Consider the following 24162-nt stretch of genomic DNA (forward strand, 5'->3'; position numbering starts at 1 on the left):
ACCAACTAAGTTTGTTCTTGGTATGAGCTTTCATGTGCGTCTGAAGAAGTGTGCATGCACACGAAAGCTCATATCAAGAACAAACTGTTTCTGTATGTTGAAGATGCACCTCTGACAGTTTTGTGGAAGCCACCTCTCATATTGGCTTTATACTGTTTCTGTTCTGGTTAGGATAAATTTACTTGTGTGTGTAATATGTACAGTGGACCTGCAATTTATCTATGGGATAGCAAACTTAGATGCACAGCTAATAAATAAATAAAGTAGAGAAAACCTGCTGCAGAAAGAAATTTTTGAGCCCCCCGCCTTTCTTACAAGGCTCTGAGAAGATAATGCCAGGGCTTTCATGCAACCTTCTCAGAGCTCAGTAAGTGAGGCAGAGGGCAAGTCCTGCCCTGGACAGGAAGGGATGGTCAAACGGGGTGGAGATTCAGGGGTTTTCCAGGTGTTATTCATTTTTGCTTTTGCATGTGGACCCCTGCAACTTAACCGTTGCACAAGCTGAAGACCCACTGCATTTAGAACTGTCTATGATACTCTTGTAACCAGCGGCGGGTGAATCTGCCAATTTTGGTCCTGCTCAGTTTCTCATTTTTCCAGACTTAGTTCAGTTCTCCACATTTCCACATCAGCTTGTGATTTAAGAACAAAAAACACAATTCTTCGTGAAAATTTATCAGCTTGGTAGTGTGAATTTATCCTCACCTACACATTCCTGTATGCAATGTTGCCTAATACATAATTCTTTGCAAAGGCATTTTGTTTGTTACGTTCACTTATATATGAATTAATGTATCCACATGCACACTTCAGCCTCAGCATTTCTGTACACATTACTTGGCTGGAGAACTGCACTGCAAAATTCAGAGAAATGTGAATTTTAAAGAATGGGTGAATTTTGGTTCACATATCCTGCTGGATAGTACAAATTAGATAGGTGTACCTTCAGATGTGAAATGAATTGAATTTATCAAACCATCCTTCACTGTAACCCACCCCTGTATCTTATGAATCTTATGGTGAAGGATAGGTAAGAAATATAGTAAAAGTTCAAAAAAAATCTACTATATATATTTGAAAAGTTTTCTAATTACAGAAATCTAGGAAGTTACCTTATACCAAATTAGAACATTGGTCCATCTAGCTCAGTACTGTCTGCTCTGACTGGCAGCAGCTATCCAGATTTCAGACAGGGTGTCATTCTCAGGTTTATCTGAAGATGCCAGGGACTGAAACTGAGACCTCCTGCATTTAAGGGAGATGCCCCACCACTGAGCAATTTCCCTTACCCATAAATCCACACTTACTAGGGAGATGCCCTGCTGAACTTTGTGGGTTGTGCAACACAATCCTAAGTATGTTGGGTAGATAAGGCTGGCAGTTCCTCAACTGCAGGGATGAGAACCTGTGGCCCATCAGATGGTGTTGGGTTCCAGTTCCCATCAGCCCTTGCCAACAAGGCCAAAGCTCAGGAATGATAGGAGTAGATTGGATAGAATAAAAACGTATTTGAAACCACCATCCTCCTTTCCTCTGGCACTGCTAGATTCAGTGCATAGCGCGTCAACATAAAATATACAGAAATCTCACTTCCATAAAATCCAATTAAACAACAACAATAATAAAACGGCCAGGACGTCAACATTTCCAGTGACAGTTTATTTCACGTCACTCCAAAGCACCGAGAGCTGAATTGGAACTTTCATGTTCCCAATCAGAGGTGGGACTGGGGGATTTTTTTGTCCATTTCCAGCTGTTTCCAGTCACATTCAATGTACTGCAATCCCCAGCACATTCCCCTCCCCCCCCAGATTTCCTCGCTTGCATATCAACCACTTTGCAACCTCATTTCATGAGCGCTTTATCTGACGCATTTTGGATTTCTCACTTGTCCTTGATCCCAAATCTTGAATGGCACTATTAAATGGAGGCAGCGCATGCCGCCAAGGCATCTCATTTTGACAGCACCACCAATCCCCCTCCAGCGAGAAAGCTGGCCGAGAAGAGGCTCCCTTTAAAGCATGCTTTATGTTTAACAGCCCTCATAACTCAGAGGAAGAGCGATGTTAAAAGGCCAATGATGGGGGATAATGTCCAAACGTAAAACTTGCTCACGCTAAAGACAGAATGTTTGTATTCCATCCACTGCTCACTCCATTATGTCGCTGCTGCCGTCTTCTTCTTCTTTAAAACAGTGGTTGTGATACAAGCTGATTCCTGGGTTCCCAACTGATGGATCACCAAATATTACACAGATGTCACCCAACACAAGTAGAGCTAATGGACCACACATCAGATTGCTGCAGTCAATGAACCAAGGCAAGTCCCCCACCATTTAGGAAAGAGGCACATCAACATTTCCAGGATACTACAAGGCCTTGCTTAATAGCAGTGCTTAATTGAGACTCAGCCTTGCACGGTTCCCATGATTTTCAGTAGGAATGGTGCAGCACAATGTCCTGGCAGATCATGAACTGTGAACAGCAAGCACAAGTACTTATATAAAATACACAGATGCAGGGCTATCATGGATAGCAATAGTGTGCATATATATATGCGCCGCCCATTTGACTGGATTGCCCCAGCCACTCCGGGTGGCTTCCAACAAATTAAACACAGTATACAAACACAAACATCACAAACTTCCCTATGAGTTCATGTGTGGGGAGCCTCTGGGGAGAGCCAGTGTGGTGTAGTGGTTAAGAGCGGTAGACTCGTAATCTGGTGAACCGGGTTCGCGTCTCCGCTCCTCCACATGCAGCTGCTGGGTGACCTTGGGCTAGTCACACTTCTTTGAAGTCTCTCAGCCCCACTCACCTCACAGAGTGTTTGTTGTGGGGGAGGAAGGGAAAGGAGAATGTTAGCCACTTTGAGACTCCCTAGGCTAGTGATAAAGCGGGATATCAAATCCAAACTCCTCCTCCTCCTCCTCCTCTTCTTCTTTTTCTTCTTTTTCGAGAATATAGCAAGGAGGTGGCCTCTCAAAGTAGCAGTGATAGGATTTTTAAGGATATATATATATCCTTAAAATGGTTCTGAAAATGAATTGACAGCTAGCGCAACATTTTGAAAACAGGGTTTCTAGAGATGGAGAGATATGCTGTCGCTACGATATATTTCTGACTGTGGAAGGAAAGAGGTGGGAAGTTTCTCAGGCCAGCGAGAAGGATTTAAGAAAAAAAAATATATTTCGAGTTCCCCTTCTCTCTCCCCTTCTCCTCATGCCTGACCTTTGTGAAATGCCGAGGTCTGGGTACCCGTGGACAATAATGGAGGCAGACAGTGTGTAATCCAACCATTCCCTCCATCAAATGGCCATTTAAGTGCTTTTGAAAGGCAGTGGGGCACAGGCAACGCATGACGATGCAGTGAAATAAGTGTTTTCACCCTTCACAGCACCTGGTCACACAATCTCCCCTTATCACATGGAGACGCTCCTCAAGGCCCCAAGATGCGCAGAGCCAGGATGCCCACCCCACACTGGTTGCAATCTCTTCTTAAAGCTCCAGAGTCAAGCACCAACACAAGAGTTAGTTAGTTTTTGCTGTCCCCGGAAGGACAGTAGCCCAGGGTTTCAGTCACAGGGATCCTCAGTGCTTCACTTTGAGCAAAATACATGATGCCTAGTCTAGTTTGAATGGGGAATGAGTCGCTTGATATGTTTTCATTGTCGTCTTCCTTTTCCATTTTTGGCAAACCACATAGAAATGCTGAACAAACCAAAAACATGTAAATGCTTAAATTTATTTTATTTACTTATTTCGTAAAATGTACACATTGCTTGGTTGTAAAGAAAAAACAAAAACCACAACAAAAACCACACCTCAAAGCTGTTTACAAGATCTCCTGCAATGCTTTTGCAAAGTTTTTTGCAGATAAAGTCGCTCAGATTCAGAAGGAGGTAGACTCCACCGTGGGAGCAGGGCCGGGGCGGGAGAGTGCTAGAGCCCTGTCTAGTCATGTTTCATGGGATCAATTCCTATCTGTTACCTCTGAGGGTGTGGACAGGGCGATGGGCTCTGCGCGGTGGTGAATGCTTCCCTCTGCGAGGGAATCTTTCCAGACCCGCTGAAAGAGGTGGTCATTAAACCGCTTCTTAAAAAAACATCTCTAGACCCGGCCAATATGGCCAACTATCGCCCAGTCTCAAATCTACCATTCTTGGGCAAGGTGATTGAGTGGGTGGTTGCTGAACAACTCCAAGCACGTCTGGAAGATGCGGACCATTTGGATCCCTTCCAATCAGGATTCAGACCTCATCATGGGACTGAAACTGCCTTGGTTGCGCTGGTTGATGATCTCCGGCGGGCTAGGGACAAAGGTGAGAGCTGTTTCCTGGTTCTGCTGGATCTCTCAGCGGCCTTTGACACCATCGACCATAACATCCTTCTGGACCGGCTAGAGGGGTTGGGAGCTGGGGGCACTGTTATACAGTGGTTCTGCTCTTTCCTCCTGGGCCGTGTTCAGAAAGTGGTGGTGGGGGATGAGTGTTCAGACCCCTGGGCTCTCACTTGTGGGGTGCCTCAGGGTTCTGTCCTCTCCCCCATGCTTTTTAATTTCTATATGAAGCTGCTGGGAGAGATCATCAGGGGGTTTGGGTTGGGTGTTCATCAATATGCAGATGACACCCAGCTCTACCTCTCTTTTAAATCAGAACCAGTGAAGGCGGTGAAGGTCCTGTGTGAGTGCCTGGAGGCTGTTGGAGGATGGATGGCAGCTAACAGATTGAGGTTGAATCCTGACAAGACAGAAGTACTCTTTTTGGGGGACAGGAGGAGGGCAGGTGTGGAGGATTCCCTGGTCCTGAATGGGGTAACTGTGCCCCTGAAGGACCAGGTGCGCAGCCTGGGAGTCATTTTGGACTCACAGCTGTCCATGGAAGGACAGGTTAATTCTGTGTCCAGGGCGGCTGTCTACCAGCTCCATCTGGTACGCAGGCTGAGACCCTACCTGCCCGCAGACTGTCTTGCCAGAGTGGTGCATGCTCTAGTTATCTCCCGCTTGGACTACTGCAACGTGCTCTACCTTTGAAGGTGACCTGGAAACTGCAATTAATCCAGAATTCGGCAGCTAGACTGGTGACTGGGAGTGGCCGCCGGGACCATATAACACCGGTCCTGAGAGATCTGCATTGGCTCCCAGTACGTTTCCGAGCACAGTTCAAAGTGTTGGTGTTGACCTTTAAAGCCCTAAACGGCCTCGGTCCTGTATACCTGAAAGAGCGTCTCCAGCCCCATCATTCAGCCCAGACACTGAGATCCAGCACCGGGGGCCTTCTGACGGTTCCCTCACCGCGAGAAGCAAAGCTACAGGGAACCAGACAGGGGGCCTTTTCGGTAGTGGCGCCCGCCCTGTGGAACACCCTCCCATCAGGAGTTAGAGATATAAACAACTACCTGTCATTTAGAAAATACCTGAAGGCAGCCCTGTTTAGGGAAGTTTTCAATTTGTGACTCTGTATTGTATTTTGGTATTTGTTGGAGGCTGCCCAGAGTGGCTGGGGAGACCCGGCCAGATGGGCGGGGTATAAATAATAAGTTGTTGTTGTTATTATTATTATTATTATTATTATTATTATTATTATTACAAAAAAGATAAAATAATCAAATTATCAATAAAACATCAACAATTTAAAGTTTCAAAACATTAAAAAATAGACTAAAAACAGATTAAAACCTACATCAACTTTCTGAACATCTGGGTAGGCTTGCCTAGACAAGGATGTTTTTAGAAGGTAGTGAAAAGTGTATAGTGAAGGCACCTTCCTGATATCAACAGGCAGGGAGTTCCAAAGTGTAGGTGCTCCCAAACTAAAAGATGGAGCTCTTGCAAATGTGGAAGGGATATTAGGTGGCACCTGTAACAGTGCCAATTCTGCCGATCGAAGCATAGGTGAATGCATAAATACACAGGTGAGAAAGAACATCATTTGATTAGACATACCTTCCTTTTGGGATGTGGGTGGCGCTGTGGTCTAAACCACAGAGCCTAGGGCGTGCCGATCAGAAGGTCGGCGGTTTGAATCCCCGCGACGGGGTGAGCTCCCATTGTTTGGTCCCTGCTCCTGCCAACCTAGCAGTTCGAAAGCACATCTAAGTGCAAGTAGATAAATAGGTACAGCTCTGGTGGGAAGGGAAACAGCATTTCCGTGTGCTGCTCTGGTTCGCCAGAAGCGGCTTAGTCACACCGGCTCCCTTGGCCAGTAAAGCGAGATGAGCGCCGCAACCCCAGTCATCTGCGACTGGACCTAATGGTCAGGGGTCCCTTTACCTTTACCTTCCTCTTAAGTCCTGGTATATGGAGACTCTCTCCAACAATGAAGAAAATACACTTTTCATATGCTCAGAGGAACAGTCATACGTTTGCATTGTTTCAGTCTTTAGTTTCTTGACTCTGAAAATATGCTGCCAAGGAGAGGTACTGAACAGCCTTTGACGAGTGTGACGGGAACCCTTCCTCACACGGAGATGCCCTGGGTATGCTTTTGACTACGATGTTCTGTACTTTGGTTACAACCAGACTACAGATTTAGGGTCCTTGCTACTTAACTGACCCACCTGCATTCAAAAGATGCAATCTTTTACATATGCAAACACTTCCAATCATCAACCTCCGGTTGTGGCAACTGGCCAAAACGATAACATTCAGCAGAACACTGGTTGGTCTGCAATCACTGCTGTTTAAAAAGGGACAGGCAGGAAATGCATCAAGAACCCTGACACGTCGCAAACCCTCCTTGAGAACAATCATGCCTAATTTCATGCATTTTGCCTGTTCCAAGTGGGGCCACAACACCAAATGCACCAGCTACAGAAGGTTGCAGGGTCTGCTTCCTTCTCTCTCTCTCCCCCCTCTCTCCCCCCCATTTCCTCACCTCCCCCTTTTATTTTTGGCTCACTCCTGCCGGCTCAAATCCTGCTGTCAACTTCCATGCAGCATACAAATCCCATTTCTTCCAGCAGGACTTAGCTGTGCATTAAACTGGGTGCAGGATTCCAGCTCCCCTTAACCACCTTATGCACGCAAATCTTTCCATGAGCTCTGTTGGCGCACCGCTTGCGTTCCTCCGCTTCAAGGCTGCTGCTGCCTGATCCTTGCCTTTCCTGACAGGATGAGCTCAAAACAGCTCAGCGAGTACTGTGCCTCTCGCCTCGCTCCCCAATCCCCTAGACCTCACTGCCTTTGGCAGCTGTGGCGATGCAAACAACAGCAGGCTTAGAACCGGCCCTTGTTATGCTGAACTCTAGGAATCTCAAAGTCTTTTTACACACACACACACACACACACACACATGGGGGGGGAGGCACACACTCACATGCACAGACGAAGAGAGAGGTACAATCGTAAAAAAACAAAAACCCCACATCCTTCTGCAGAGCCATGGCAACAAGGAGAATGCGAGAGAAAGGCCAACAAGTGGTGTTTTGCGTCTGGAAATAAAAGGAGGAAAGTCACTCGGAAGAGAGTCAAGTCAGTCCTGGAAGAGGAACAAAGTGTCACAGAAGACAACTCCAACAGGTCTTGCTCATTCTTTAGAAATTCTATAGAAGGCTTCCCTAACTGAACAACGGTTTTTAAGAACAAAACAATATGGTGTTACATGTGTCCCAAACTCCATAAAGCAAGAGACACCAGGGATTCCAAGTACTTGCATGGGTTCAGTTTCCTGGTGACTTGTGGTGTCTTAAGGATATATGGCTTTATTTACACATGTATATAACCTGAGCATGGGATGGAGGGCCTCACAGCATTAGGTCTTGCCTAATGCTTGCTTCTTCATTAGTCACAGCCTTGGATCCAGCACAGAGCAAGCTGGTCTCTATGTATCCAGCTTTCATTCTGCTCCTTAGCTCAGCTCTCACACACTGCATTGGCTACTGTCCCTTTATCTACCAGCCAGGTGAGGGGGGTACCCATTAGATTGGAGGGCACTCTCACTTAACTTTAGCTCTCTCAACCTGACTCCTTTGTTTGGGATGCTGCTGAGGACACTTAACTGGCCAGGTATGGTCACTGTCCCACAAAGAAACTCGTCTGAGCAGTTCAACAACAGAACCCTCCATTAGATCTGAACATTCACTGGGTATATAATCCCAAGAATTGGAAGGGACTCGGGGCATCATTCAGACTAACCCCCTTCCCTGAAAAAAAAAAAAAAAAAACTACAACAATACTGAAAGGCTTTGGAGGTAGCCACTCAGTTTGATCATCTAGTTTAGATATAGGTAATTTGTTCTTCTGTTCCAATGTGCCATTCTCCTTCTACATTCCAGTGGATCAGATGGAGTTAGTGAATGCATTATTTTCTATTGCTCAGTGAAGGCAGATCTGGGAATTTGATCTAACTGGTTGTCATACCCATGTATGGCCTTAGCTGATAGGATATCAAGTGCAGGGCTCCTGTTGATCTGGGTTCTGCTAGACCTACAGATCCATCACACTTAGCAACTTCCACGCAGGCAGCAGTGGACCAGTTGGTACAGAATCCTATATGGAACTTACTTATGAGTAAGCATAATAAGATTGCACTGCTTTAACAAACAGCATTCACATACGTTATCTCACCCATTTTTACAACTGCCCTGCAGGGGCAGGTCAGTATTATTAACCCCATGTTGCAGAAGGAGGGATCCAGCCTGAGGAAGTGATGGACATATAATCCCAGTAAGATCATTTTGTTTATTTTCTTATAGTGTTTTTATTCTGCCATTCAACATGCTTATATTGCACGGAGGCAGACACATTCAAAACAAAATGAAATGTACCAAAATTACCAAGAAACATAAATGTCATAGAAGGCTGACATTTCTTAAAAGCGAAAGAGTAAGCAGCAGTAGCAGAACAATAAACCACTAAAAGCAATTTGAGAACAAAGCAAAACAACCCACTTTTGAAATGAAACTGGTCAAATGAAATGGTTGTAGGCTAGCACATGAATTCACAGGATGAGGCACCAAGCAGTCAAGCCAAGAGCTGGGATACCACTACTGAGAAGGCCTGATCCAAGGTCACTGCCCACAGAGCCTTGGTCAGATTGAGGTGAGTGAACCTGTCCGATTCAGTTTCCCTTTCTCACTTTCCCAAACTTAAATTCAGCTATCCTCGTTTCCACACTGGTTTGCCTTAAATCCTTATGAACATCCTTATGAACACAAGCTGAAGTTCTCCCTTATGTACATATTTTTGCAAAACAATTTCCTTCATTATAATGCATTTGTGTATGCTATTTTCACCAATATATGCATTCCACACATATTTCAACCTAGTATATGCATTTTTGGGACACATTACATGGTGGGAGAACTGTGTTGCAAAATTCGGAGAACAGCAAACCTCAAAGGATGACTGTGTTTCAGTTCACATCAGAAAGTGCCAGTGTGGTAGGAACATATAGCACAGAAGCAGTCCACCCCTGAAATACCCTGTTCCAGGGAGTGAATAATCTCAGGCGCAGGAAGTGACTTTGGTCTCCCAAGCTTCTCTCTCCCAAACATGTGGGATTCTCCACAACACACACACACACCATTTACCTAGGGTGCAACCGCTACTGGTGCCACTTAGTTCCCTCGTGAGGATTTTTTCAGGCATTTCTGCCTGGCTGAAATGTGTTCTTGAGCTTTGATATTGTCTCTTGCTTCCCTGGATAGAGGGCAGAGTGAGGTATACAAGTGCCATTGGCTGTGTGCCTCTGAACTGAGTGTGGTTTTAAATCTGGAAGGGCAACATGCAACTAAAATGATTGATAATGACTGATCGAATGCCTGTTGCTGGGAATCCCAAGTGGGTAGCATTCACTCAGGTCCTGCTTGTGAGACCATCAACAACCTACCAACCATCTTGGCCCTTGCAATAGACAAGTGAGGTCTTGTTGGTGGTACCATCGCTGGGAGGCTGTCTGGTTGGCACTGACCCATGACAGGGCCTTTTCTGTGTTAGTTCCCGAGTTGTGAAATGCCATCCCTAATGAGGTGTGCCTGTCTCCATCCTTATTAACTGTAAGGCAGAATATGAAAACAAGCTTATTTACCCAGATGTTTAGTGGCTCAATCACACTGTTCCATGCAACCCAGGGATCATCAGGTAGAAGAATGTTTTTAAAGCCTTTCGAATGTTTTTAACTGAAACCGCTTTTAGATGTTTTTGATTGTAATGGTTTTTAGGATGTTTTAAATGTTTTTGAGTGCTTTTGCTTTTAGATTGTATATCTGTTTGCCACTCCGGGCTCCTTAACAATAAATAAGCATCTGGTTGGCCACTATGTGAACAGGATACTGGACCAGATGGGTCACTAGCCCAGTCCAGCAGGTTCTCCTTCTGTTTATTATTATTTATACTGCCTACAAGACCAGTTGGTTAGAGCTTGGTGCTGATAACGCCAAGACTGCAGGTTCAATCCCCATATGGGACAGCTGCATTGCAGGGGGTTAGACTAGATGGTCCTCAGAGTCCTTCCCAACTCTGCAATTCTATGATTCTAAGACACACTGGCCCAAGCCATACGCTGCTATTCCCTTCCTCACCTGAAGATGACCCCGAGCCCTGTCCACACCCCATCTCCCTTAAGAGACCAAGCCAAACTCCAGATGCAGAATACGATCATAAGGCTCCCAGCCAAGCCTTAGCGCCTTTGACACAGAGTTCCTCAGCTCCTTTCCCCTTCCTGCATACTCCCCAATTTCCCCACAAATGAATGAAGTGAGGGGGAGGGGAAAGGGTGGGGCACCAAATGATCAAAGTGCAAGAAATGCTTCCTCCTGGTGTGCTGTTGCCTCTTATGCAAATCACCTGCAGAAGTTGGGCTACGGAACATGTTTCAAACCCAGCAGGACACAGGGGGGATGAATAATATTAATCAGGCCCGGAGAAAGAGCAAAGCAAAATTAGCCCTCTGATTGCTGTTCTCATTGCAATTCAGGAGAGGAGGTCAAAATCTCCCCCCTTTTTTTGGTAAGGGAGGGGGGACGATGACAAGCTTTCTTCAAATTGCACCCCAAAATGGCACACCCTTCCTGCATCAAGTCCCCAAGGCCTTGGCCAACTGTCTAGCCAGGAGTTTCCAGAGGTGAAATCCCAGCCCAGTTCCCATCATGCAATGAAAGAGAGGTTCATACCAGGCACCATCACTTCTAGGTAGCGAGCTGGGTGCTGTCTTTGCATCAATGGCTTCACTGGAATCTACAGACAGTACTGAGCTAGATGGACTTATAGTCTGACATGGGATAAGACAGCTTCTGATGTTCCACTGTGCTGAATTTTTCCATCCATTCCCTCAACACAGCCAAGGTCTTGCTGACAGGTTCTGACTTTAGTTAAGTCACTGTAATAGCCTGCCTGCCATCTCACAGTAACCAAAGCCTTGAGAAATGGAACTGGCCCATGGGTACAGGTGGGGGGGGGGAGTCACCTGGCAGGGTGGAAGCGATCTTGCCTTTGCCCTTCACACGTCTCCTTGGTGAAAAGCTCATGGGATCTTCAACACAGCTCCCTCGTCTCCCTCTCCTGTCGTTAGACACCTCAGCACTCCCCTTTGTCCTTGCTGCGAACTTGGAAATTTAGATGAAGCTGTAAAATCCACTGACAGCTCTGCTTTGGCAGAGAGGCACACGGTCCTCCAGCTGATATCTGGGTGATATACAGCGATGACCCTCAGGAGCAGGTAACCGCTTCAACACCACATGTACAAAATGAAATGCAAAAGTGGAGAGAAATGGCACAGGGGGAATAGGGGAGGAAACGATTCAAAAAGGAAAGAAAAAATGAGAGTGACTAAATGAGAGGGACTTATGGGTTTCCATTGCATTGCCACCCAAAGCAAACTTACAGGCAAATTCAAAGTTTTCTGTTTGGAATAATAATAATAATAATAATAATAATAATAATAATTCTGAGGATTGCTGTAGGACACTAGCATTATCCAGAAAAGTTTTTTGGGGGAAGAGGGGTTCATGCACCCCTAATCCTCCAAAGCAGGGAGTTGCTGCTCAATCATGAAAATATTCTTGGAAAGCTAAGTCAGTTTCCAAAGACCTAATGAAGTTCATTTAGCTAGTGTGTCTGCAGGTTCAATAATACTCCAAGATCCCAAACTTACGGATGGGGTTTCCTTAGCTAGGTGGCAAACCATAACCCTATGTGCAAAAGGTCACGGGCTCAATCCCTGGTACCTCCAGCTCAGGGATAGAGATTTGTCAATTTCATTTTTTTCTTAGTTTCCCAGTCACAAGTTCTGTTCACACATTTAATCTGCACATCAGTTTGCAAACCGTTTTTATAGAACGTCGCTAAACATCAACATATCAGAATATACACATTTTGCAAGCAATTTCCCCAATATAATGTATTTCTGCTTGTCGTTTTCAGCTATGGGTGCATTTTTATGCACACTTCCCCATAATATACCCTTTTTTTTTTTGTAAATTTCATGGAGAACGTATCACAACATAGGAAGAATTCCAAATTACAAAAAAGCTAAATCCCAGGTTCTGCATTGTTTTGAGAAGTTCAAATTTAATAGGTTTGCAAATCCAACCCAAAATTTACCCCATATGCTATTTTAGTTGAAATGATCTCAGGCAGCGAGTTATATGGAAAACCCATTTGCCACAGGAACAAACTTCATGTCTTCTTAATCATGTTAATGCACATAATATACAGAAGTATTCAAAATCTAAATAGCAACCCCTCTAACCGAAATCAAGATTGGGACAGTGATGCACGGGAAGGATGGGCTTAACACTTTCCCCCTTGTCACGGTCCAAATGAAAATCCTACCTCCCAAAACCATGAAAAGCCCCAGGAGAAATGTATCCACTGGTGACAATGGAAGCTTCCCAGTCAGATCTGATAGCAGCTTCGGGTGTGGGTTTGCGGTGGTCAATGGGACAACGCCACAAGCTGGGCATCACAGTTGCCATCCTGATCAGCCCTCCTCATTTATACCTGCCAGTCAGAAGAAGCAATACCAGGCCAGATGGACAAAGTGTCTGATCTCCTTTAAGGCAGCTTCCTCGGCTCCTAAGATTCCTCCACAGCCCTTACTGAAGCTCAGACATCCAGCTTGTAAGAACCAAATCTCAGGTTGCATTTTATTTTAAATGCAAATGTCTCATGCTTAAGGCTGTAAGGATCATGCTGCTCTAAGAATCAAAAGGCAGGAATCCTGGGTTTTAACAGCAACAACCATTCCCTTTTCTTCCTGGGAAGTGAATGGATGAAAGGGCAAACTTGGGGTTCCGTATGCAGTGGTACAGGGAAAGCCCCCTTCCTGTCCTTTGCTGAGCAACTGCACTGCCTGCCCGCCCTGGATTTGCTTGATGCAAAGCCTTTAAAGCAGTTAGATGGGCAAAGGCTTTTGGTGCTGCGGGGAGAGGCAGCCTGGGACACCCACTCCTTGTGCTTGCCTTCCCATATAGTGCAAGCACGACTGTGTGCGCTTGTGCGACATGCGGAATTAGGAATCTAATTCCGAGCTGCTTCTTGACAGGCCCTGAAATTGGAGAGCTTCTGAGCAGTGGGAGATTAAGTCCTTTCAAAAGAAGCACTGGCTAAGGAGCTCAACATATTCTCATATGATGGATGAGTCATGGGAATCGGTGGCGGGAAATCAGTCAGAAGAGGATGGGGGTGAGGAAGGTGGCACAGCTGGGTCGTGAGGCAGGAATCAGCCCGTCTGGGCCAAGGAAGGTCCTCTCTCCACAGGCTTTCCCGGCTTCCTCCTCCTGCCAGGCATGTGGGCTCATGTCACTCCTATCCCAACCCCCTAGGGCCCCTCTGAAGTTTTTCCCTAGGTTTATTCTGCAATGTGTCATCAGCCACATTCACTCCATACATTTAAAGCACAACGATACCACTTTAAACATGACTTCTTCCCCCCAAAGGATGCTGGGGCTGCAGCTTAAGGGTGCTGAGAGCCATTAGGAGGCCCCCTATTCCCCTCCCAGAGCTGCAGTTCCCAGAATTCTCTGTGAAGAGGGATTGATTGTTAAACTGCTCTGGAACATTGCTTCTGGAAAGCATGTGCAGACAGTGAAGGAGGAGTGAAGTAAAAAGTTCCTCTCAATTTTAAAATAATAACTCAACACTCCTCCCCATCCTGTGTCAACATCAGTCTCTCCCACAGCTGCTATTTCTTTCTTCTTATTGGATTAGTCCGTTCAACCCATCCAATCAGGATAGCATCACAATATTATTTGATGGGTAAAGGAGGGCACTGGAGGAGGGGGGCAAGGTAAACAAAGTGGTGTATTGTTCAGTTTGGTTTTCTTGCTAAGATGCAAGTATACGGGAAGGCCACTGAAATGGGGAGGTAGTTTTTGGCACTAACAAAAATGTTATCTCCCTCACACACAAGTACACACCATATGAGTCATTTTGGCTCAACTCTAATTCTTAAAATATGATTTATTGGGGTTTCCACAGAAATCTGCCTGCTCCCCTGAATTTAACATGTGAAATCATTTTGCAGGACTCAAAAGGTCAATTTAATATATTATTGCATTGCACATACTGTAGTACCTGATACACACCAGCTCTCATCAGCATAACCTCTGATATGTCAAGGTTGCTGGCAATAAATGCTCATGTTTCATTCCTCTTAGCAGAAGGTGATGGTCGGTCTCCCTTCATGCTTTGTTTTCAGCAACCAATGTTTCAATGAGTGCCAAATTCTTTTTCAACAATGAACTGGGTGCCCAAATACTTTCCATTTTTGCTTTGTGCCATTAACACTTAATGGTTTGCAAATGAAATCAAACCATCTTATCTCAGAACATCCAGGGGTGGTGACTGTTTTTACTAGATACAAAGCTTGGGAACTGACATGCTCAAGAGTGATGACTGGAGGGGAGTGATGCGCTCAATTTATTACATAGTGGGAAATCACCAGCCCAAATGGTGGGATTTCCCCTCCCATGCCCCAATAAATAAATCCTGAATAGATTTATTCAAAGCCAGAAAAGTAAGAATTACTGTACTGTATGCAACTCCCTGGAAAAGACCCTGATGTTGGGAAAGATGGAGGGCACAAGGAGAAGGGGAAGACAGAGGATGAGATGGTTGGACAGTGTTCTTGAAGCGACTAGCATGAGTTTGGCCAAACTGCGGGAGGCAGTGAAGGATAGGCGTGCCTGGCGTGCTCTGGTCCATGAAGAGTCGGACACGACTGAACGACTGAACAACAACAACAACATGCAACACTGGAAGAGCACTTTCAGAGCAAGATAGAAAGAAGTTGGTATGTGTCAGCTGCATTCAGAAAAAAGAGTGCTAGCATAGTTGTAAATCTACCCAATCTACTTCACAGGGTTGTTGTGAAGATCAAGGAGGAATTAGCATGCATTCTGAGCAGGGATTCAAAGCTCAGTGGTCCAGGTTTGGTGCTCTAGCCACTATACTATTACTCAATTGGCTGTCACTTTATGCTGTTGAAGTTAAGATCCTGGCCCTAGAGATACTGTAGATGCAATGGAGAATAAACTCTACACATGCTTTAAATCATAGAACTGTAGAGTTGTAAGGGACCCTGAGCATCACCTAGTCCAACCCCCTGCAATGCAACTACATCTTACATGACAGATAGCCATCCAACTTATGTTTAAAAAGCTCAAGAAAGGAGACTCCACCTTCTCTCGTGACAATCTGTTCCTCTATCTACCAGCTCATACTGTCATAAAGTTATTCCTGATCTTCAGTTAGACTCTCATTTCTTGTAATGTGAACCCATTGGTTTATGCCTTACCCTCCAGAGCAGGAGAAAACAAGCATGCTCCCTCTTCCATGTGACAGCCCTTTAAATATTTGAAGAGGGCTCTCACATCTCCTCTCAGTCTCCTCTTTTCAAGGCTAAACATAGAACAACTCTAACAACCATTCCTCATAAATATTGGTTTCCAAACCCTTTATCATCTTGGTCACGCTTATTTGCTCATGTTTCAGCTTGTCAATATACTTCTTAAACTGTGGCATCCTGAACTGGACACAGTATTCCAGCTGTGGCCTGATCAAGGCAGAACAGAGCAGTACTATTCATTCCCTTGATTGAGACACTGTATTTCTGTTGATGCAGCCTAGAATAGCATTAGCTTTCTTTCTCTTTCTTTTTCTTTTTCTGTTGCTGCTGCATCACATTTTTGACCCATGTTAAGCTTGTGGTCTACTAAGACCCAAGATCCTTTTCACATGTACTACAACCAAGCCAGGTGTCCATTCCCCCCCCCCACACACACCCATAAAAATCTGGTTTATCCCTATTGAAATTCATTTTGTTAGTTTTGGCCCAGTACTCCAATCTGCTAAGGTCATACTGAATCCTGATTCTGTCTTTGGCGGCATTAGTTAATCATGCCAGTTTGGTGTCACCTGCAAACTGGATCAGCATCCCTTCAATGCCTTCATCCAACTCATTTATAAAGATGTCGAAGAGCCATGGGCCCAGGATAGAACCCCGCGGCACCCCACTTTTCCCCAGGATGATGAGGAACCATTAGCGAGAGACACTCCCCTTTATTATAATTTCACTGTAAGCGTAGATCTCTGGAGCTCAAATCAAATTTCTTGGGGCTCAAATGAAGAAAAATACAGAGACAAGGGAAGGGGGATTGGGGGGGCTGTACCCAATTCAGACCATACTCAAAGTAGACCCATTGAAAGCAATGGACTTACTTGTGTCTATTGATTTCAACGGGCCTAAGCTGAGTAGCTCTGGATGTAATCCATACTGTTAGACAACCAAAGAGAAAATCCTCATTTTAAGACCTAGATATAGCAGAGAATGACTAACAAAATCTTAGTTTGCTACTGGGTATAAAAGAAATTAAAAGAAAATAAACCTGGGCCACCTGAGTCCTGCACACATTCAGCCACCTCCGCAGCTGCCCCGTTGTTTGATTGACTTCCCTTTCTTAATCCACTTATTTTGGATTCACGGCCGTGTGGCTCTCCAGGGACAGCGGAGAAACATCCCTGGTATCGTGCTAACAAAAGTAACCCTCAGTGAGATCCACCCAGGGAGCTGAGTCCAGGTTGCACAGTCCATTATCTCTTATCGCACATGCAGCTGGAACTAGTCAACACATGCGCAGTGGGAGAACATCAGCACAAAGTGTGCAAACAAAGGGAGTTATTATTTAAATCAGCGGGGTCTGCATTAATACCAATCTCTGGCATCCAGAAGAGCAGAGGGATGTAGGGATTTGAGATATAGCAGAGAGATCAGGTAGCAGATGGCTGAGTGCCAGGGACATCCGTCCCCTCAGGTCCCTCCTGTTTGATTTTGACTCCCGTGGCATCTGCCTGCGCATGTCCCATTAGTACCGATAATATTTATCGTGCATGTTCTACACCTGAGCCTCCTCCCCAGTCAATGCTGATACATTTCTCCTTCTCTCCTTTGCCTTCCTCCAAATATTTGCATGCATCGGTTAATTCAATCTCACCTTGACCCCGCTGCGAGGCTTATGCTCACCTGAGTTGCGAAAAAGAAAAAGAAATTGGGTTTGTAAACGCTGCAACTGGAGACGCAGCCCAATTGTGCCTGAAATGTAAATTATGAAGGCAATCAAATTTGGATGTTCCTGCTTTGGGAGTGGAGGGGGGTGGACATTGATTGACCAAGCACCATGGAAATTTGAGGGAAGCAAATATGGGCACAGAAATTTGCAGCAGGGTGACTAACAACCCCTACTTGGGATTCGGAGAATGAAATGCATCAGTCAAGCCGTGGGTGCTGTCTACCTCACTGGCTCTTCTGCTAGAAGTCCAGGACTGGCAAGCTCTCCAGGCAAGAGGTTGGTAAGACTAGGGAGAGGGAGTTTCAAACTTCCTCTAAAGGCCATTTCTTGATGACCCTTCCCAGAAAGTGGGCATTCATCTCATTAGAAGAAACACACACATACTAGGGTGGTATGTGTAACTTTGCCTTAAATGGAAGGGCTGTAGCCCAATGGTAGATCCTCTGCAGAAGCTCCCAGGTTCAATCCTCATCATCTCCAGGTACACATTCATCTCTGTGTTGTTCTGCCAAAGGCCAGGAGAGCCTTCCAACATTCCTTTAGCACCTGATGAGAAGTCTGGAGAATCAGGGGAGTGATATGATTCTCCTCACCCCACTTGGCAGGCTGATACAAGCAAGTGGTGTTATATGCATACCATGGGATGTTATCACTTGGCAAAGGCTCATGTTCATTCAACCGCAGCAAAGGAAGTTCCACAAACAGAACAAGTGGAGCAGGACACCAGCGTATACCAGCTGTGATGGTCAAGGCAGATCAATGATTCCTTGGTATTAGTTTAAGACGTTTAAACTATGGGACACGCTCCAACAGGAGGCAGTGATGGGCACTATGTTGGATAGGTTTAAAAGTGGATTGGGCAAATTCATGGGCTATGTTCTGCCTCCACGTTTCTAGAAACCGCAGGAGGGAACAGTGTTCTTGTGCCTGAATGTTGCTTGCAGGTTTCCTGTAAGCATCTAATTGACCAGGGCAGGGGTCGGCAAGGTTTATCTTGCCTGGGCCGGATCAGTCCTGTGGAGATCCCTCTGTGGGTCAGATCACGAGCGCACACAATTTTCAGCATCTGCGTCTGCACAGACACAATTTTCGGCGCCACAAAAGCGCTGGTTTAGCGGAGCACACAAGTGGGCAACTCAGTTTTTTTGGGGGGAGGGCTCATGGGCTGGTCAAACAACCTCCGCAGACCACTTCCAGCCCATGGGCCTTAGGTTGGTGACCCCTGGACCAGGGTGAGAACAGGCTGCTGGACTAGAAGAGCTGTTGGCCTGATGCAGCTGGCTCTTCTAAGGTTCTCTTAGGGCAGGCATGGCCAAACCTGGCCATGTTTTGGGACTACAATTTCTATCATCCCTGACCACTGGTCCTGTTAGCTAGGGATGATGGGAGTTGTAGTCCCAAAACAGCTGGAGGGCCATGTTTGGCCATGCCTGTCTTAGGGGCTTTAGCTGGCCTGTCTTCATCCCAGCCGCCCCTTGTTTAGAAATCAGTGCTAACGAAAGGTGAAGGGAGGGGGAATCCTCCACCCTCTGACATCTCTCCCTCCCCTCTCCCCTTGAGGACATCATCCTCAAAATATATTTCATTTCACAGCTGCATTATGGTACCACAAAATCCTGTGAATCCAATTTAAGAACAGATTACCTCCTCACTTACTTCATTTGAAGCAATTACATGTTAATTTTCATTGAGACCAGCCTAATGCATACCAATCTGAGGCTGCAATCTCATTTGAATACTTGAGGGAACATTCCTTGGGCTTTGGGCTCTCGAGGCTCCCAGCTTAAAGGGCCACTTCACATTTCTGCCTCTCTCTGTTCTTCTCTGTTCTCTTTTTTTATTTTATTTTTTTGACTCTCTCACGTTATTTATGTTCTGTTCACCCCTTATGTTTCCCAGCATGGGACTCAATGCTTTTCTCCCAGCAGCATTTCCAACCAGCTGGTGCCACTCATGAGATTGCAGAAAGCAAACGGGATTGAGGAAGGGTGGGGGCGGGGAAGTTTCACTAGCAAAAGTTCATACAACCTGATTAATTGAGCATGAAGTTGTCACAAACTCGGTCGAGTTAGCCTGAGAGGAAGGAAGTCTGGAGATCTCAGCAGCCTGGGCTCTGTTTGGGGAAGGGCTACACAGTTAATTTAAAGAAGCTGCTTGTCAGTTTTGCATTGCCTCCCCTTCGGGATGGGGGGGGGTAAGTACCTTCTGTTTGCATTCTGTGCGAATCTACTTAATTTGCACCTCCTGAACCAAAAAGGTGAACCAAAACACAGCTAGCTCTTTTGTAAATCTGGCGGTGCTGCTCTCCAACCAAAAGGTGTGCATGAAGGTGCAGACATTTCTGAACATTATGCACAAAACAACATCATATTAAAGGAAATGGTTTGCAAAAAAAAAAAATTACATATACATGTGGGAGAAATGTGCACAATAGGCAAACAAATTTTCTTGCAGGTTTTTAATAGTAATAAATTGCAAAGTGATACAGAAATAGGGTGAGTAGATGTCAAGGTTCAGGGGAGGAGACAATACAGAGAAATTAATCCATCCCTACTTACTACACAATGATTAAGGCAGTGTCTGTTATCCCAAGAACTGGACTCCAGAAATTAAAAACTCGGGCCAAAGCCAGGAGTTCAGAGCCTGAAGGACCACACCAAAACACTCCAGGCCCCATTGGCATTATAAATTTAAAGCAGTATCAAACCACTTTAAAAAGTTGTGGCTTCCCCCAAAGAATCATGGGAAGTGTAGTTTATTAAAGGTGCTGAGTGTTGTTAGGAGACTCCCTATTCCCTTCCCAGATCTACAATTCTCAGGCTGCCTTAACAACCAGTCCCTCTTTCCCAGGGAACTGACGGAATTGTACCTCCGTGGGGGGTCTGCTAAACACATTTAGCACCCTTAACAAACTGCACTTCCCAGGATGCTTTGGAGCAGGGAAGCCATGGCTGTTTAAAGTGGTAGGATACTACTTTAACTCAGTACTGCAAATGCAGCCTCAAGAGGCAGAAAAATTACCCTAGCTCCTGAAAGAAGGCCACCCTGCTATTTGTCATTTTCAACACCGCACACTACGGAGTCCCAAGCTTTGTAGGGGAGTTGGCACATCTGGACTGTTGAGAAAGTGTTGTGGGAACCAGTCACTAAAAGAGGTGTTTTGGGGTGTGTGGCATGACCCCAAATGGGTGCCACATCTAATCAAGGAGAAAGGCGCATGGACCTGACGTCAAACACGACCACACTTGCTCACAGAGATATGATTTCTGCACCTCCCCACTGTTCAGAATGAAACACCACCATGTTTCAAGGGGTACTGTTCATAGCTGTCAACTTTTCTCTTTTTTTTTTAAGGGAAATTCCCTTATTCCGAATAGGATTCCTCGCAAGAAAAGGGAAAAGTTGACAGCTATGGTATTGTTTGATGTAGGAGAGGCTGAGCTAGTACGGAGAGGTCTCTTGGGCATTGTGGTGTTTCGATAGGATATTTTCTGAAGCCTTTTGTAGGGCTTATTGGAGGTGCAGGGTTGCTGATCCCTGCCCTACATCATGTGACTTTTTCTAAACTGATGGCAAAGCAAATGTTATTGCAGTTCCCTCTAAAGAAGGACAATTGCAATATTTGTTTTAAGCAGAGCAATAATAACTCTGCTGTGGAAAGCAACAGGTTTCTACCGTCTTGGGAGCATGTTGTCAAAAAGACTTTGGTGGTCCATCTTCCACTGAATCAACTCAGTCCTTTGAAAATGTATCCTTTATAGCTATGGCTTTGAAGCTGTGTCTATAGGACGATACGGTGCTACCTTTTCTTTCCATTTCCTCTTTCTTTGAAAGAGAAGATGCTGGGTTGGGAACTCTGATGTTCGTGTTCATTAAAAGCAAGAGGTTTGAGTTACTCTAGTGTACTATTTGGAGGGAGGGGAGGGGATTTTTTTTTCTCAAAAGGTTGGCCTGATTTAATATTTTATCTGAGGATGAGAGAGCAAAATTTGTTGGTGATCAAATACATTCAAATACATTAAAGATACCTCCAGTGATCAGAAACTTGTTAAGGAATGACATGAAAGTGGTGAGGGAAAACCAGGGGAAGCTGAGTCACTGTGAAAGGTGCCATAACTTATCAAGAAAACAAAACACAATGAGACCTTTTTCGGCTGTGAGGCTCTGTTGAAAGGACTGGAAGGTGGATCCAATCCAGGAAAACTTGACAGGAGAACTAAGGATCCAGAAATACAGTCACAACAGATTATAAATATCACTAAGCATATAGGAGGAAGAGCCAAAGATCAAATCTAAAGCACCTGCTTAGTATGTAGATGGACCCAGGTTCAAACCTCAGCATCTCCAGGTCAGGCTCGGAAAGGGTCTTAGCTAAGACCCTGGATTGCACCTGCCAGTCAGTGTAGACAATACTGAGCTAGAGCAACCTCCCCCAATCTCATGTCCTCCAGATGGTGCTGGACTACAGTTCCCATAATTCCTGGTCACTGGCCATACCATCAGCTACAGTATATTGTTAGTTCCAAGGGGTTGCCTGAAGATGCATGAGATCACCACTCTGCTGGAGCTAAGCAGGCAATGGGTCTGAGCAGAGGCTGGAAGGGTGACTTCTTGGGAACCAAATGCACGCCATTTCAGGTTTTCAGGATGGAAGAAAGGTGAGATATAAATGTTACCAAAAATCCAGAAATTAAATAAATAACTGGCTGGAGCTAATGGAACCTGGTGTCCAAAACATCTCTGGGCCCGACTTTGGTGGATGTGGAGTTTGATGGATCAAGAATCTATCTCAGTAAAAAGCAGCTTCCTGCAGCAAAATATCAGGTTATGGTCTGCTAGATGGACAACTGCCATTCAGTACAAGCGGCTACATGTCACAAAATACATATCACAATTGTAGCATGCCATTAACCCCTACCTCAAATTCAATGTAATAACTAACACAATGTATTAAATCTCTGTTTAAAATACTGGCCATTAATGATGGCAATTGGTATGCTGCCATCAATGAACAATATCTATCTATCTATCTATCTATCTATCTATCTATCTATCTATCTATCTATCTAATCTAAATATCTATAACATCAGGGGAGAAAAGTTGTAGCCTAGCATGGATCAAGTAGCTACCATAGGCAGGTTCTTCCTGTCTGCCCCAAGCAGGAAACAAATGAAAGGGGAAAGAACTCAATTAACATATTTTTCAGTCCATAAGGCGCTCCGGACCACAAGACGCACCTGTTTTTTTAAAGGGGAAAAACCAGGAAAAATATTTTCCTGGTTTTCCTCCTCTAAAAGGCAGGGAGGGGGTGCTGGAGGGGGAGCCCCTTCTCCCTTCACAGCGGCTCGTCCCCGCTTGCTTTAAAGGGACATGGGGATTAGGGGAGAACGCTCCATTTCTCCCCTCGTCCCCATGTCCCTTTAAAGCAGGAGGGGATGAGCCTGCTTTTGGCATTGGCGCGCGGGGCGCAGGGTGGTGGAGAAAGCAGCAGCATCCCCGCTGTTTTCTCCACCACTCCACGCCTTGCACCGATCCCAACAGCCTGCTTTTGAGATCGGCAAGCAGCGCGTGGGGTGGTGGAGGAAATCTTCCACCAACCTCCCTGCCGCCCACCGATCACAAAAGCAGGCATCGCAGCTGCCTCCCCCCACCCCCGCTGAACGTGGCGGGGGATGGGGGGAGGCAGCGGGAAGTGAAGGGGACGTTGCTGGATCATGCCAGCACCTGGCACGACCCAGCAACATCCCCTTCACTTCCCGCTGCCTCCCCACATCCCCCGCCGCGTTCAGCAGGAGGTGGGGGGAGGCAGCGGCGATGTTGCTGGATTGTGCCCAGCACCTCCGTTCGCCTAAAGAAGCTTCTTTCGGCGAACAGAGGTACTGGCACGATCCAGCAACATCGCCGCTGCCTCCCCCCACCTCCCGCCAAATGTGACGGGGGGTGGGGGGAGGCTGCAGGAACGAAGCCTTTGCTCCATAAGGCGCACAGGGATTTCCCCTTCCTTTTTAGGAGAGAAAAAGTGCGTCTTATGGAGCGTAAAATACGGTAAATGCAAATGCAAAAATGAAGGTAAGGTGAATCACAAACACACTATCTATTTCAGTCCCTGCTTCCCAAGCTCTTCCCTGAAATGAAGAGAGGTGTGAGGGGGGAGGGAACCATTGGGAAATCAGATCCTCCTGTTCCTGGATGGTGAACCAGCTGGATTATCTCTGGAATCCTTTAAAGAGGCAAGCAGAAGAGCCATTTGTTTCCATGCACAATCAGCACTGAGCAAAGCCCGAGGCTCACATCTGATTAGCCGCCCGCTCCTCTGGAGTCACAGAAAACTTTGATCGTTTCATATGTATGCATCCGGACTGGAGCACAGAGATCTTTAAACTCCAGCAAATGTCTTATTACTGCAGCACATGCATCATGTCCAGGCCTTGCTCATTCAGGCCCCTGGGATACAGTTGTGATTGGAGAGAGACAAGACATTGCCCTCCTCTCCCCATCTTGCAGCAACCGCTTGCCAGGACCAAACTCAATTTGCTCCTGTTTATTTTCCTCGCTGCATGGCTGGGTGAAATAGGAGTTCATTAGCTTGGTTGGTGAGACAAACCTCACCAATCCGTTTATTATTCCATGTCCAAGTAAGCTGTGTGGGTGGAG

General features: G+C 45.7%; 1 protein-coding gene across 11 annotated transcripts in view; it reads right to left on the reverse strand.

Moving 5' to 3' along the window:
• Positions 1-24162, reverse strand: part of NTM (neurotrimin) — an 816980-nt gene that overhangs the window by 143021 nt on the left and 649797 nt on the right. Inside the window, exon 1 of one of the 11 annotated variants that reach the window (XM_033171388.1) lies at positions 7014-7051. The exons of the other annotated variants lie outside the window; for them this stretch is intronic. Coding sequence (XP_033027279.1) covers positions 7014-7036 — 23 coding nt within the window. The 5' untranslated portion in view covers positions 7037-7051. Of the gene's footprint in view, positions 1-7013; positions 7052-24162 lie in introns of those variants that run through there. 11 annotated transcript variants of the gene reach the window in all.

Source organism: Lacerta agilis, chromosome 15, assembly GCF_009819535.1.
Source record: "Lacerta agilis isolate rLacAgi1 chromosome 15, rLacAgi1.pri, whole genome shotgun sequence".
NCBI lineage: Eukaryota > Metazoa > Chordata > Lepidosauria > Squamata > Lacertidae > Lacerta > Lacerta agilis.